Consider the following 13,101-nt stretch of genomic DNA (forward strand, 5'->3'; position numbering starts at 1 on the left):
CGAAACTGCAGCGAGACTAGGGCACACAGATGACGACATTAGAAAAATGACGAATCCATGCATTATTGATGCTGGCTGTTTTACAATGCGCAAAAAATCGATCGATTAGATTTAAAGCATCGCCTTTGTAGGACTGATAGCTGGTCTAGCCTTCAAGTTTTGGGTAAACTGTTTTTATGAATTAAGAATGACGTGTTCTACTTCGCTGGTGAATAAACTATAAATATATAACATGTTTTTCTAAGTTGCAATGAGTTTTCTCACAAACGTACATACACAAATGCTGGTATAGAATGGCCAATGCAGATGCATCGTAGAGTATATGTGATAACATATGTAATTGTTCATACATTCATTTGCATCACCAGTTCCACTTTTAGTATCTTTAGGATTGCAGCGCTTATCTCCATGCAATGCTTCTTGACCAGCATATGTCAGTCTCAAATATGAATTTCTCAGCCCAATTGACGTTTCCTTTTAATGACGTCATGACGTAAGGTCGATGGCAAGTGCTTCCATGTCAGCAAAGTAGCCACAGATAGCACAGAATAAAAATAATTGCAAAAACAGTGACGTAAGTTATGCTGCTTGGTTATAAGACGCGTTATAAAAGGTGTGAAGTCGGTTACCGGTTTCCTAGTGGTTACTACTAATTGCTTTTGCAATAAGGCTGAATGACTTCATTGAATGATTTGACTGAATAAATAAATGAATACGTAACTGAGCACAGAGTTACGTGTGTTTACTGCGTGTTACCAACTTCACCTGAAAATAAGTAACAAAGACAGGTTACCGAACAATTCGTAAGTGGTAACCAAATTCACTTGTTAACTAAATTACCGCACAAATAACGAAGAAGCCGGTAACCAGCGTCACGTCGCAGCCGAGCAAAGTCGGTCAATTGCAAAGAGAAAGCGTCAATCAATATATTTCCCGATACCAGACCAATATATCTCGTTATAGGAGAGCAAACGAAGCCCCATAACTTGATTTTGATCACCATTCGATCACGTTGTTTCGTCATTGCTTGGCACAGGTGCAATGCAATTAAAAACCAGGCTTATTTACGGAAAATAAAACTAACAGGTAAAATACGAAAGTCAAGAATTCGGCAGTATTAGGCACTTGCACGACGTTTTGCGCTTCGGGCCTTAACGTCGCCTGAATAAAAATTAAAGAAAACGAAAATCTTCAGCAAAGCAATTTTAATGAAGAAAACTTTATCCGCACAGTGCAGTCACGCTAGGTCACGTTTTTGGTTTTTCATTCGGTCGGTGTCTCGCTCGGACCTGTCCCAGGTACTCCTCCCTGCCTTTCTGCATGTCCCTTTGCTTTTTATCCTCTATATAGCTCTTCATCACCTCCTCTCGTTCCGCCATCATCTTGTTAAACTGCTTCCCGGACGCCACGGAACGCTGCAGGTTGTTTTTCTGCAAAAGGCAGAAAAAAGAGTTTAAAGATGTGTAAAAATACAAAACTAACCGCTGGTTAACAAATAGATCCGTGTCGTCAATGTCAGTCAATTGCTCAAAGCATTATAAGATAAACCAAGCGTAAAGGCAACATGATTTCTATTGAAAGATCTTAAGCAGAGGATTGAATCAAAGAACTAGCAAATGATCTTACTTAGAGAGTTATCTTACAAGAGACATCACATTACAGCCGCAACAGACATTTGTTCGAAATAGACAAAGCACCAAACGTGAGGAAAGTACCAGTATTTTATCTTCAATTTCTTTGCTTTCAGCTCTCAATTGCAACCAGAAAGCCCACTCCATGACGATCGCGTCACTCTCATTCTCGATCAACTTGTTCCTGATGTAGTAACATCCGGGCTCACGTAACAATCCCGCGAAAGGTGTCCTTATCCTCAGCAATCTGGAGTGCTCGTCTTTCTCCACCGTAAACATGTCGACCACGCTGTCCAAGGTCATGTTGATCACTTTTGTTCTTGCTAAAACAAAAACGCGACACGGTGAATATGAATTTGTATCTTTCGTATAAAACAATGTAAGTTTGCAAATTAGGCTTTTTGTACGGTTTTAAAAACTGTTAGGCAAGTTAGTTTAAACAACAAATTACGTAACAGCGGTCATAGCAGTATCGTAGTCAGTATAGCCAGCATAATATCTCAGTGTGATGGCTGAATAAAGTGAATTTGTGCCCTTTGGCGTCATGTAGCGGTTTTATCATTACCACTACACTTAAGAATCATCAGTGACAATACTTGACAGTTGAAAACGACATTATCTGCGTCACAATGCTTACTAAACTGGACTTTTCCGAGCGAATCCCACCAAGACGCTTTAATGACGCGGTTCGTGTATTTTTCCTCCATAACCGCTCTATGTGTCGTCATAACCTGAGCGCTGTGCGTGAAAGACGTTTTTGATGGGTGGAAGAGGCGAATGTAAAACTCCACTTGGTATCTTGGGACCGGACCTGGTGGTGACATATCAGATTTGAAACTTTATACAATTTTACTGACGTGAGGAATCACGGTATCACGGATCAAACAACAACATCAAAAGCTTCATGAACGTAACTTTGGTGATTGGTATCATTATAAACATACATCATCATCATCATATGCATCATACACGTTAACACTGCATTTACAAACATGATTGATGATTAACTTTTTCTTTGAATTTAAGTTAAAGTTTTATAAGCAATCGGTTTAAATAAGTTTTGTTTCATTGGAGGCAAAGAGTTAAGACAAAAGTAAACAGCAAAATGTAACTATACTTTTCGACTTAAACACAAATAATGAAACGCCTTTTGCCAATACACGACAAAGCATCAGAACGAAAGTATAGTTTCCAGCAGGCCGCAAAATATTAATAGACTTATTTTTAAAAATCAAACAATTGCACTCACCAGATGTCTCATCCCCTTTCATGATTATGGGGCTCGTGATAAACTGAGTGTAGGATGGGTTTTGAGGACAGATTTTAACGTAGGCTGCTGTCGAAAAATGCTTTTCCACGACGTCATTCTGTTCCGCGAGACCCTAAACAAAAGTATCACAAGTTGTCTTTAAGCATATTTAAGATACTTTAAGCATATTCAATTTTAATTAGATCCAATTAAGTCGAATAACGCCTATAATCTTCATATAGATATGAAGCCAAGTTGAAAGCTTCAACAACAATAGTTTGTTAGCGTTATCTATGAAATTAGCAACAAAGTGAGCACTGAAAAGGTTGCGCGGTTAAAGTTTGCAGTTCATTGGAAAAATCAAGTTAGTGACAGACGTTCTTGTATTTTCGAGTCGAAGCGAGCATCAAGGCTAAACTATGGGTTATATACTCCAGACGAAACGTCTAAAACCGTCAAAAGAACAAGGCGCTCACGAATTTGTATATCAGGATGTTTTCCTGGACGTATGCGTTAGACCGAAGAGTGTAGCGCCCTTTCACTTGTTCGACGATCGACTGACAGAGGGATAACATCAGGTTGCAATCGCGCTTCGCTTCCTCCAACGACTTGTACACGTGTGTATATTTTACCTCGTTCATGCCTTGGTGCGAACAGGAATGAATTTAGAAGATTGCAACTAAACAGTACTTTAACAACGTACAACTTCTATACAATAGCAATGAAATAACAGTAGATAATTCAGCCTGTACTGGTAGCTACGCTAGGCTACACAATCTTTCTTTTGCATAACACTGTGAGCAATTGCAGAGTAAATGCTGTGAAGCCAGACAAGGCGACTATAAAACTTGTACAAAAATAACCAATAATTTCTTGTAACAGTATTATTTAAATCAACGGCAAAAAGTCCCATTTCGGTCATATAACGAATTGCACCTGAGAAATATAAAACCAGAACTTCTTTTCAAAAATGAAAAAAATCTGAATAAAAGTTTTTTTGACAAAGACAAAAATTTAACCTACTGGTTGTGCGATTTACGGTCATACTGGGAAATTTGTAATACTCCGGGTCGACGCATTGATCTTCCGGGATTTGTTCATCGCTATCTTTATGCGACTTGGGAGTGTTCAGAGACTGTGGACTCTTAACCTCCACAAAGACTTCCTTCCGACTTTTGAAAGATGTCTGGATTTTTTCAACGACGTAATTCCCTGAAAGTGAAAAGGGTTTAAACAAATAAAGAATCAAATTGTAATTGAACAGTTTTCCAAAGAAAATTCCCCCAAAAGCTTCTGCAAACATCCATCAAACTTCATTGACTTTTGACAACAAACAAACAATAAAAACGCTAAGAAATGTACAACCGGCATTTTGAACACCCGAAAGCTGGAATGTTATTGTTTGAAATTGCACAACTAATGATGCTGCTTTCAATGCAGAATTGACATCCAAGTTCTGTAGGCTCCAATGTCATGTTGTTATTGCTTCTGTGCTATACATTATGCTCTTGCTTGAAACTTTTATCAAGTTTGATTTAACTTGTAGGACTAGTCAGTCTTTCTATTTTAAATGCATTGAAATGATTTTTATAAATCGATGAAAATCTCCTAAACTTATGCAGTGTTTCCCAACTGGGGGTACGAGATTGAACATCAAGGGGTACGAAGATCCTTGGGCCACAGAGCAATATATATAAGAAAATGATGGAATTTTTCAATATATATATGAAAAATTCCATCAGAATTTTTTTTGGAATACGAATGCTCTGACCTGACAAAGGGGTACGAGCAGCAAAAAAGGTTAGGAACCGCTGGTTTAAAATAACCCTCCCGTTTCAGGTCGGTATGTTCACTAACACTAAACTAAACTTTCAGCACTCGCGCTAGACTGCCTACGGCATGCACAACACGCAGCGATGAAGGAAGTATTAGGAAATTGAACATGAAATTTTGTTCACCACAAGTTCGAGTACGGCAAAGAACTTCAGTTTTCAAAGATGCTGTTTAATTAAGATCGTTAAGTTGGGATTAGTTGTCGGAAAACCGCACGTGTGTAGTCCCGAAAACTAGTTCTGTTGCGGCAGTTGTTATTATAGCCAGGCTAACCAGTCGTCTACGTCCAAACCAAGCCACGCCACGAACAGAATGCGCCCTTATTGCATCACTAAACAAGGCAATCAAGTTTTTATCTTGAGCATGATGTAGCCTACAGACCATCAATAATTAATCAATATACAACACGTACTTCAATCTGAAACCCACCGCACGCGAAGTAAACAAATCGAATGTGATAACATGAACATTGTGACGTCATACGTTAAAACTGTCGATTGAAAATGACCTTTTGATAAGACCGTTTAGACTTAGAGAGCTGCCGCTGTTGGAAGTATATTACTTCATGGCAGGGATAAAATAGTTTATAGTTAACTTACGAATGTCAAGCGAGATCCGCGTCCACAGCCTTTTCCTGTCAATTTCAGTGACTGTGTATTTCATATCGGAAATTCCACTTGTGTCTTTGTAATTGCTATTTTCTTCCTCCTTCTTAGCATGAACTTTCCTGTAATCAAATGCAGTTCTCCAACATTTTTAAATGTTAAACTTTTAGGTGCTTTTAGGTAAACTTGATGTGCATTTTCGTACGTATAATTCTAGAAATTGATAACGACTTAAGAAAAGCGACCACACACTAACGCTTGACCACAACGCATGAAAGTAGGCATTTAAAACGAAAAAAAAACTTACTTTGGTTTTGTTGTATGCTTTCGGTAGGAACTACCTACTCCTGAAATGGGGTTAAACCACCAGGGATGAATGTGTTCGATCATTTTATACCGACCTATTGTCTCATTCACTGCATCAATTGTTAAGTTTTGATCTGAAATTCTGAAAATGACGCATATTTATGATGACAGCTTTTATAAACCTCAGGTAAACAAGGCTGTTATTGCTGCAGTGCATTTGTAATGCTAATGTTATGGTTGACTGTGATTAGCAGCTAGCTAATTTAAACTAGCAGGCTAATTGGTTAAGAGGAAACTATTTGAGACGAAAAATTGGAGCTAAAGTTAATCTGGGTATATTCGATTGTGGAAGAAACAGCAGCAGTTTTCACAGACATCATATAATACCTCGTTTCCATGTCGTTGTCTTCACCGCCCCAGCCCCAAAAGCGGTTGCTATGTCCGTTCACTAACTTATAATGCTCTGTACGAATGGCGGTTACCCCACCGTATTTTGTACCGTAGTTGGTGGTGTAGTTGAACTTGTCAATGGCTGTTAAACACAAAATAACTAATTAGCTTAGTAGCCTATATTGGCATCATGTTTCTGGGGTTCAGGGAATTCAAAGATATAACAAAGTCAGTGACAATAAAACACCCAGGATTGCGTTAAAAGTACCCGTTAAATTTTACGTTTAGAACAACGCGTATCATTCATATCGTGAAAGGATTTTAAGCACAATTTGAAAAAAGTATGCATTTCGGAAGATCGGTTTTTCGAAATATTCGCAAAGTTTTACCAACCTGGAGACATGTGCTTCGGGGATTTCCCACAAAGATAGAGATTTCTGTCATCCTCCGAGAGCATGTCTACGTCATGGAAGACAAAGCAGTCGAACAATCTCCCGTGGGGGTCTCTGTGTTTCTGCCAATTCCTCATGATTTCGAGATAAGCGGCGTTCATCACTCGTGCCTTGTTGAACACTCCGTTGTCGAATTGTTCAGCCACAAACACGCAGTACATAATCTTTTGTCTCTGCAAAACAGAACATAGACATAGACTACATAGGCACAGGATAGATAAACTCACATAGAGCTACAAAAGCACGAAAGACATTAAATTGGCCAAGCTATCGCATAAGCTGCTGATGGGACTTTCAGAAGTTAACCACATTTGGAGTGGATTTAACTTAAAATGTTTCTAACAAGAGCTTTCCAAGCGATTCGCAATCTTCAACCTCAATGCGAATCCTTGCCAATGCCAAATTTGTTAGTTAGTTGGTGGTCAGAACCGATCACCAGAACCACCACGGACTGCAAGGAAGCTCATGACTCATGACACTTAGCATATGTTTATCATTACGGAAATAAAGCCTTATTTTAAACACATGTAGGTAATAACGGACTGGTGATCAAAGTAACCACTTAAGTAGAAGTATTGTCGATTCCGACAAAATCTACTCCACCACAAGTAAAAGTATTGCTATTCAAAACTACTCAAGTATGAAGTAGAAAATAGCACATTTTAAACTACTTAAGTAAGAAGTAGTTATCGATCTAAAGTATAAAGTATGAGATTGTGAAAGCACAAAAAACCACGAGCTTGCCAAAAACAAAACAACTGCAGGAAATCAAATTTATGAAGCTAAATGGAATCAGACATAGCCTACTTTTGTCCTTCGTCAGGGTATTTTTATGTAAAAATCAAGCTGTAGACGGTATATAAACACTTCGTCCAAATGTGAAAGCAAATGAAAATTACTTTAAATTATCTTCGAACCCATACACTGACTTCTTCAGCATTTGGTTACCTGCTCAAGTACGTTACTTTGGCCTGAAAATTACTTAAGTAAAAGGAGAAGTAGGCTACCCATGAACAAGACTACTTAAGTAAGTAGTCAAAGTAGAAGAAATTTACTCAAATAGACTACTTCAGTAAAACTAGTTCGTCATTTATCACCAATGCATATGGGAATGCACTGTTTCTGAGTTTAAAATAATCGTTTATTAACAATAAGAAGACACCTGGGTTTCCCGGCTCGCTTCGATATTTGCCAAATTGACAGGTGGCAAATCTAAAGTTGACAAAATCACAAAGTGTAGTGGTTGATATAAATATCACAATTCTCAAGCAACCGACATAGACTACACAAACTGATAAAACCTTTAAAGTTCACCTGTAGAATAGGATTTAAATGATGGAGCAGCGTGAGCAGGTGCTGGTATCTGTTCTTGTACGGGATGACGATCGCCACCTTCTGTTCAGCCTTGCAACCCCGGGGTCGAAAACATCCACTTATCATGTCATCTCCGGCCGACGTTAATGTTTCTTTTAGCTGACGTTGTAAGCTTGAGTTTACTTTCAACGGACCCACTGCAGAAATTATGACTCAAGTTTTAAGACGTAACGTGGTTAGTAGGCTACAGTCGGTTGCCAGTGTTGTTTATAGCAGCACGTTGCTGAACCAGAGGTAAAAGCGTTTCATATTTTGTCATATACTTACGAAGATCTGCAGAAGAAAGTTGACATGTTTCTTCGTATTCTACCAAATCTTCCTCTCTTGTGACATAATCGTATTCATCATCAACTTCTTCCGTGACCGGATGAGTGATGACGTTTGTCGTGATTGCATCACGAGGACTGGTCAATTCTCTCACGATATGTGTCATCGCCTCTTCTTCCTTGAAACTCGACTCGGGTTTCTGCGCAAATCAATGTTTCTCAATTAAGCCATTTGTATCAGTAAAACGTTCAACTCATCCCGGCAGTCTGCCTTGTAAACTGGAAGTAGGGGAATACAGAAATGGCGCCATCGTCACTGAAATGTCGGGACTCACAAGCAGACGTTTGACTGTGCCAAATGAAAAGTAATCTCAACACAAAAAAAGATTTCTTCATCAAATCGGTAACTTATCAAAAATTATTTTTCTATAAATTTACAGTTACAGTAGTCTAGGCTATAGGCCTACAGCGAGTAAGTTGAAACGAAATGTTTTGCATAGAAAGGGACAGCAAGTACCCTATGAGACTAACAATACCTGATCGAACTTGTCACTGTTTTGCGACCGGTACTCCACTACAAGAGTTTCAAGTTGCAGCATTTTGGTCAACTTGGCTTGTGCATGATGCTGATAGACGTAGGCGTGAAGCATGAAGGTACATACTATCGAGCTGCTGAACAACACTGCCAGCAAACGCAACGAAATTTTCATCTGTAGATTTGAATGTAGCCGTGTTTAGTCAGAGCACGTTTAAGCTTTCATTTCCTTACAAAAAATAGTTGCCAATTGTCTGTCTTTGCTCTAGCACTAGCGAGAAATTAGTAAATATTTCTGCCAAAGTCACTTATGTCTCGTCAACTGCGACCTTCGTTCAGCCTTGCCTTGTCGTGGGCATTTTTTCTTTGTTTAATACGTTATTTTCTCGGCCTGTGTATAGTAAAGCAATTACCAATTTAATTAGAACTTATTTACTTACATCGTTAGTTTAACCCCAGTTTCTTTCATCGAACTCAAATGTTCGTGCTAAACTGGCGACAGATTACGGTCAGTGATAGGAAATTATTCACAATTGTCATAATCATCGCTAGAATAACCAGCTGTTTGAAGTGAACAACTCACGTAACTTTCTTACAGGTAATCTGCCCCTCAGGCGATAAAACCTGCGTTGCCAGTTCTTTCATTTGTGGCTTGCTTAGATCCAACTTTCTTTATTAATTTTTTTCTGCTCTATTCTTTTCCTGCACGAATTGATGGTTAGGGGTTTAGTACGTAAGCTGTTCAATTTTTGGTCGATGCATACCCTTTGGTTTGATGACCTCACCTTATTTCTTACTGAGTGTTGTTGGATATGTGAGTCTACACATATTCCGCAGCAAATATCACATGATTCTTTTCTAAGAAGTTCTATTGTAATTGTGATAATCGAAAGGTCGTTACATAACATTGATCAAACGCCTTCCAACTGCAATCAGTATCTTAGCTAAATTACTACAGAATTCTTTCTTAAAGTTTACTTTTTTATAATTTTGTAGTAATATTTTCAAATTTTCTTTTCCTCAGTCACATAGCAGTATCTTCCAAGCCGGCAGCCATCATGTAATATAATGGCAACTGCTGTCTTAAAATACTTATAGAAAGTAAGTATAGAATACTTAGAAAACGCTAGCTTACCATCAACTGCATGTTTGATGAAACGGATCAAGGGTGTTTGACGACATACGCAGACACACGGGCTTACGACTTATAAAGGAGACTTTGTGCACTTATAAAGGAGACTTGGAAACTGTCGCGTCCCTCAAATTGCAATTCTACCCACACATGACGTGCATCACTGCGCTTAATTTGGAGCGAGAAAACATGTTGAACCGAGTCGCCGTTGGAGGCCAAAATCAGTCTTTGAGTTGGGATTGCACAACTGAAACAATCACGCCTCATTAGCGATTATTGCTTTGCGCACAAAAATTTCATTACTGTGCGAATACAAGCAACAAAAGGATGTCAAAATCCAAACGTTTTGTACAACAAGTTTATTGCTTTTTATTCTGCTCGCTGTCTCCACAAAAATGTTTACAACTGATGCCAAGAAAAAAAGATTGAGAACACAAAATTGGTCTGTCTTACAGATGATTACTACACAATCAATTCGATGTCTGTCTGTCTTATGTTTCTCAAAAGAAAAAATGTCTATCTCCAAAACGTGTCAGATTAACTCGTTGATAAATATGGTTCCTGCATATTTTGCTTTAATTGCAACAGTATGGAATGGAATCACTTTTATTAGAAAGTTTGTGAAACAAAAATGTGAGATGGAGATTGCTAGAAATGCGTCTCTCATCATCCAGCCTCATTTTCACAGAAAGTTTCCACCAATCTACCAAGGGGTAAATTCAACTGGTCTCTTCATCTCAGAGCAAACCAGCTTCCATGCATCTGTAACTAAACGGCATTTGCCGTGAAATAATTTATGAATGCCATAAACCCAGCGTGTTCAGCCGTGTTGTCGTCAGTTTTAAAAGTTGTGATATAAAGACAAAGATTAGTACAAAGCTTAAAATCTGAATGACGTTGTTCTGGTCGTTTTTAATCGAAAATGCCAGCACTCTCCGTTGAAGAAATACCCTCTTCGTTCTCACAGACATCAACTATACCTAAAAATCGTAAGTTTACACATTATCACAGGTAAAAATAAATGTAAAAAAGTAAACGAAGATAAATTTCGTTTTTCTACCTCTTTGGTTGACATTTGATAAAACGTCTGTGGTGAGATAGTTTTTATTTTTTGGTTTGTATTTTTGGGTCCTGCTTGGTCGTGCTACAACTACGACTGTGAGCTTATCAGGAACAGAACTGAGCACCCTTTTCACTATTTCGTCTTTTTTAGGCCGGTTAGAAGCACATGACGCACTACGAACAAAAAAGTACACAACCTAAAGGAATAATCAGGAAAGACATAGACACTTCAAATTATGTTACACATGTCAACAGACGCTTATTAAAGCACACAGATAGGTTATAAATCAAATAAAGATAAGATAAAATTTTATTGCTCACTATACTCACTAACTTGTGCTTGGTCGGAGTGGCATCAAGAGTGGGTAAAACATCATAGGCAAACCCCGGAGTGATTAATGGTTTCACATAATCTGAAACCTCCTTGCAATAAGTTTCCAATGTGTTTAAAGATGGACTTGGGATTTTAAGAGCGTTGAGAAGTATTTTTGCAGCTTGCACACTGATACCTGCTTGGACAATACCGGTTGCTAACTGCACATTGGTCTTGCTCATGTGAACTTCTGGATTGGAAGAAAGTTGCACAAGAGAATCGTATGTTCTATACGACTGGCTTGTGTAAGGACATTTGTCACAAATAAGTGTTAGACCTGAGCCTAGGCCCCGGTCCTCTTCACGAACCACCCGAAGTTTCGATTGACATTCAGGTGAATAAGTGTTGTGATTTGTGCACACTTCGTTAAGAATATCCGAGAAACATTTGCAGCTTATGATTCGATTCCCAGAGAAACTTGTAAGTTTTTTAACATCCTGGGATGAATTTTCCCGCAGATCTTCCAGTAGCTCTATAGGGCAAGACGAATGAATGTAGGACTGTTGGGATAAGCTCGGACCATCCTTGCCATTTGTAATACAAGCTAGGTCTTCATCTGTACAAGAAGTGAATATATATAAGAATATATATTCTTTTAAAAGGCATAAAGTAAAGCTTAGAAGTGCAACATCAGATTGTGTTAGTTGCTATAGCGTAATTAATTGCTCCCTTCAACTGACAACTACTAACAGCAAATGCAAAAATTACAGGAAAAATTATGTTTAACGTGTATATGGCAGCAACTTAATCCAACATATATAGTATATAGCTGTATATATCCAGTATATAGCTAAAACGTAATCCCGGTCAGCCCATTTTGCCACAGCACCATTATACAGAAAAATATCTGAACACAAGGATAACTTTCAAGACACAATAGTTTTACATACAATGCTATATGTTAACAATCAGGTGTATCAAATTATTTACATGCTGCACTGTAAATACATACCTTCTGTCTCTGTGTTATGGCGTATACCATCACTACTCCTGTTGTTATTGATTGTTGCATTTTTCAAATGTTTGCCTTTTCTGCTTTTCCCAAAGTTTTTGAAAATTCTTGGCATTGCTGTCTTTTTTAAAACTTTTCGACCTGAATAGTTTAGGAACTTAAAATCAGATTCCTCAAAATGTACCTGGAAAGCAAAAACATAACTTAAAAGCTAAACAGCAAACTTGTTCAAGAACAATTGAATTTACGCTTTACAAGCAAGTTGGAGTTATTTTGGGAACTTGTAAAACTTTTTTGCAAAAAGTATTCACAGTTAATGACGAAAAATAAACAATACAATACAAATACAGTTAGCAAAAACACTTATATATGTAGTAAAAATTAAAAATAAGGAACAAAAATACAAAGCAAGAACAGTATACATGTGCATGTTATTCATTTTTCAAAGATTAGCTTATAGGCCTGATTGAAAAGTTTGCTGTTTTTGGTTTTGCTGAGAAATCCAGCGCACAACAAGATGAAACACTAGCAATTAGCCACACTATAATTCTTGTATGTCTGAAAATATAAGGTTTGACACAAAATAATTGCCTTATAACGTTTACCTCGCATAATTTACTGTTTTCAGTCGGGCGCCATTTGGGTCGACCACAGTTGATTGCCCACTGTCTTCTGCGAAGCTCGTCTCTGGGAAAGCGATACAGTTTTGAATTTTTCTGATTGTTGGAACAGTACATAGCAGCACAACACGGCATTTTAAATATTTGATTAGCTCGTTTAGTAGACGAAAATTTTAACAGTCAGTAAAAGTAGCCTAAATTCAATTTAATAAATTGTACAACATCACATAGGCTAGCATCAACAAGCGCAATGTTTTGCTAGGAGCACACGAACTAACAGGGGAACCACCAAAACTAGGTATTTTTTTGATGGCGTCACGT

The 13,101-nt window shown here is 38.0% G+C and overlaps 2 protein-coding genes across 3 annotated transcripts; both read right to left on the reverse strand.

Moving 5' to 3' along the window:
- Nucleotides 1-462: 462 nt before the first annotated feature.
- LOC143459322 (uncharacterized) lies at nucleotides 463-9,927 on the reverse strand. Of its 2 annotated transcripts, none has more exons than XM_076956416.1 (14): nucleotides 9,777-9,927; nucleotides 8,643-8,816; nucleotides 8,108-8,306; nucleotides 7,781-7,977; nucleotides 6,408-6,639; nucleotides 6,012-6,156; nucleotides 5,626-5,766; nucleotides 5,313-5,440; nucleotides 3,904-4,092; nucleotides 3,357-3,523; nucleotides 2,881-3,013; nucleotides 2,269-2,442; nucleotides 1,716-1,954; nucleotides 463-1,430 (listed from the first exon to the last, which is right to left on the reverse strand). In XM_076956416.1, exons 1-14 carry the CDS (start codon nucleotides 9,786-9,788, stop codon nucleotides 1,248-1,250), a joined length of 2,313 nt encoding a protein of 770 aa, XP_076812531.1. In that variant the 5' UTR covers nucleotides 9,789-9,927; the 3' UTR covers nucleotides 463-1,247. The 2 variants fall into 2 exon arrangements, with proteins under 2 accessions (XP_076812531.1, XP_076812533.1); XM_076956418.1 differs by lacking the exon at nucleotides 9,777-9,927 and adding an exon at nucleotides 9,082-9,236.
- A 399-nt stretch (nucleotides 9,928-10,326) lies between these two features.
- On the reverse strand, nucleotides 10,327-12,990 carry LOC143459323 (uncharacterized). Its single transcript, XM_076956419.1, has 5 exons — nucleotides 12,766-12,990; nucleotides 12,161-12,344; nucleotides 11,170-11,764; nucleotides 10,834-11,009; nucleotides 10,327-10,753 (listed from the first exon to the last, which is right to left on the reverse strand). Exons 1-5 carry the CDS (start codon nucleotides 12,913-12,915, stop codon nucleotides 10,686-10,688), a joined length of 1,173 nt encoding a protein of 390 aa, XP_076812534.1. The 5' UTR covers nucleotides 12,916-12,990; the 3' UTR covers nucleotides 10,327-10,685.
- Nucleotides 12,991-13,101: the final 111 nt, after the last annotated feature.

This window comes from Clavelina lepadiformis, chromosome 5 (genome assembly GCF_947623445.1).
Source record: "Clavelina lepadiformis chromosome 5, kaClaLepa1.1, whole genome shotgun sequence".
NCBI lineage: Eukaryota > Metazoa > Chordata > Ascidiacea > Aplousobranchia > Clavelinidae > Clavelina > Clavelina lepadiformis.

What these genes read in the sequence shown, in the direction of transcription:
- LOC143459322 (XM_076956416.1), bottom strand. An exon ending in ACATCCTGATATACAAATTC is followed by an intron (nt 3,014 to 3,356) that starts GTGAGCGCCTTG and finishes ACTTTTGTTTAG; the next exon opens with GGTCTCGCGGAACAGAATGA. An exon ending in GCTCGGAAAAGTCCAGTTTA is followed by an intron (nt 1,955 to 2,268) that starts GTAAGCATTGTG and finishes TTTTTGTTTTAG; the next exon opens with CAAGAACAAAAGTGATCAAC.
- LOC143459323 (XM_076956419.1), bottom strand. Translation starts at nt 12,915, where the DNA reads ATGCCGTGTTGTGCTGCTATGTACTGTTCCAACAATCAGAAAAATTCA. An exon ending in AAAACAGTAAATTATGCGAG is followed by an intron (nt 12,345 to 12,765) that starts GTAAACGTTATA and finishes TTTGCTTTCCAG; the next exon opens with GTACATTTTGAGGAATCTGA. An exon ending in ATCAAATGTCAACCAAAGAG is followed by an intron (nt 10,754 to 10,833) that starts GTAGAAAAACGA and finishes TACGATTTTTAG; the next exon opens with GTATAGTTGATGTCTGTGAG.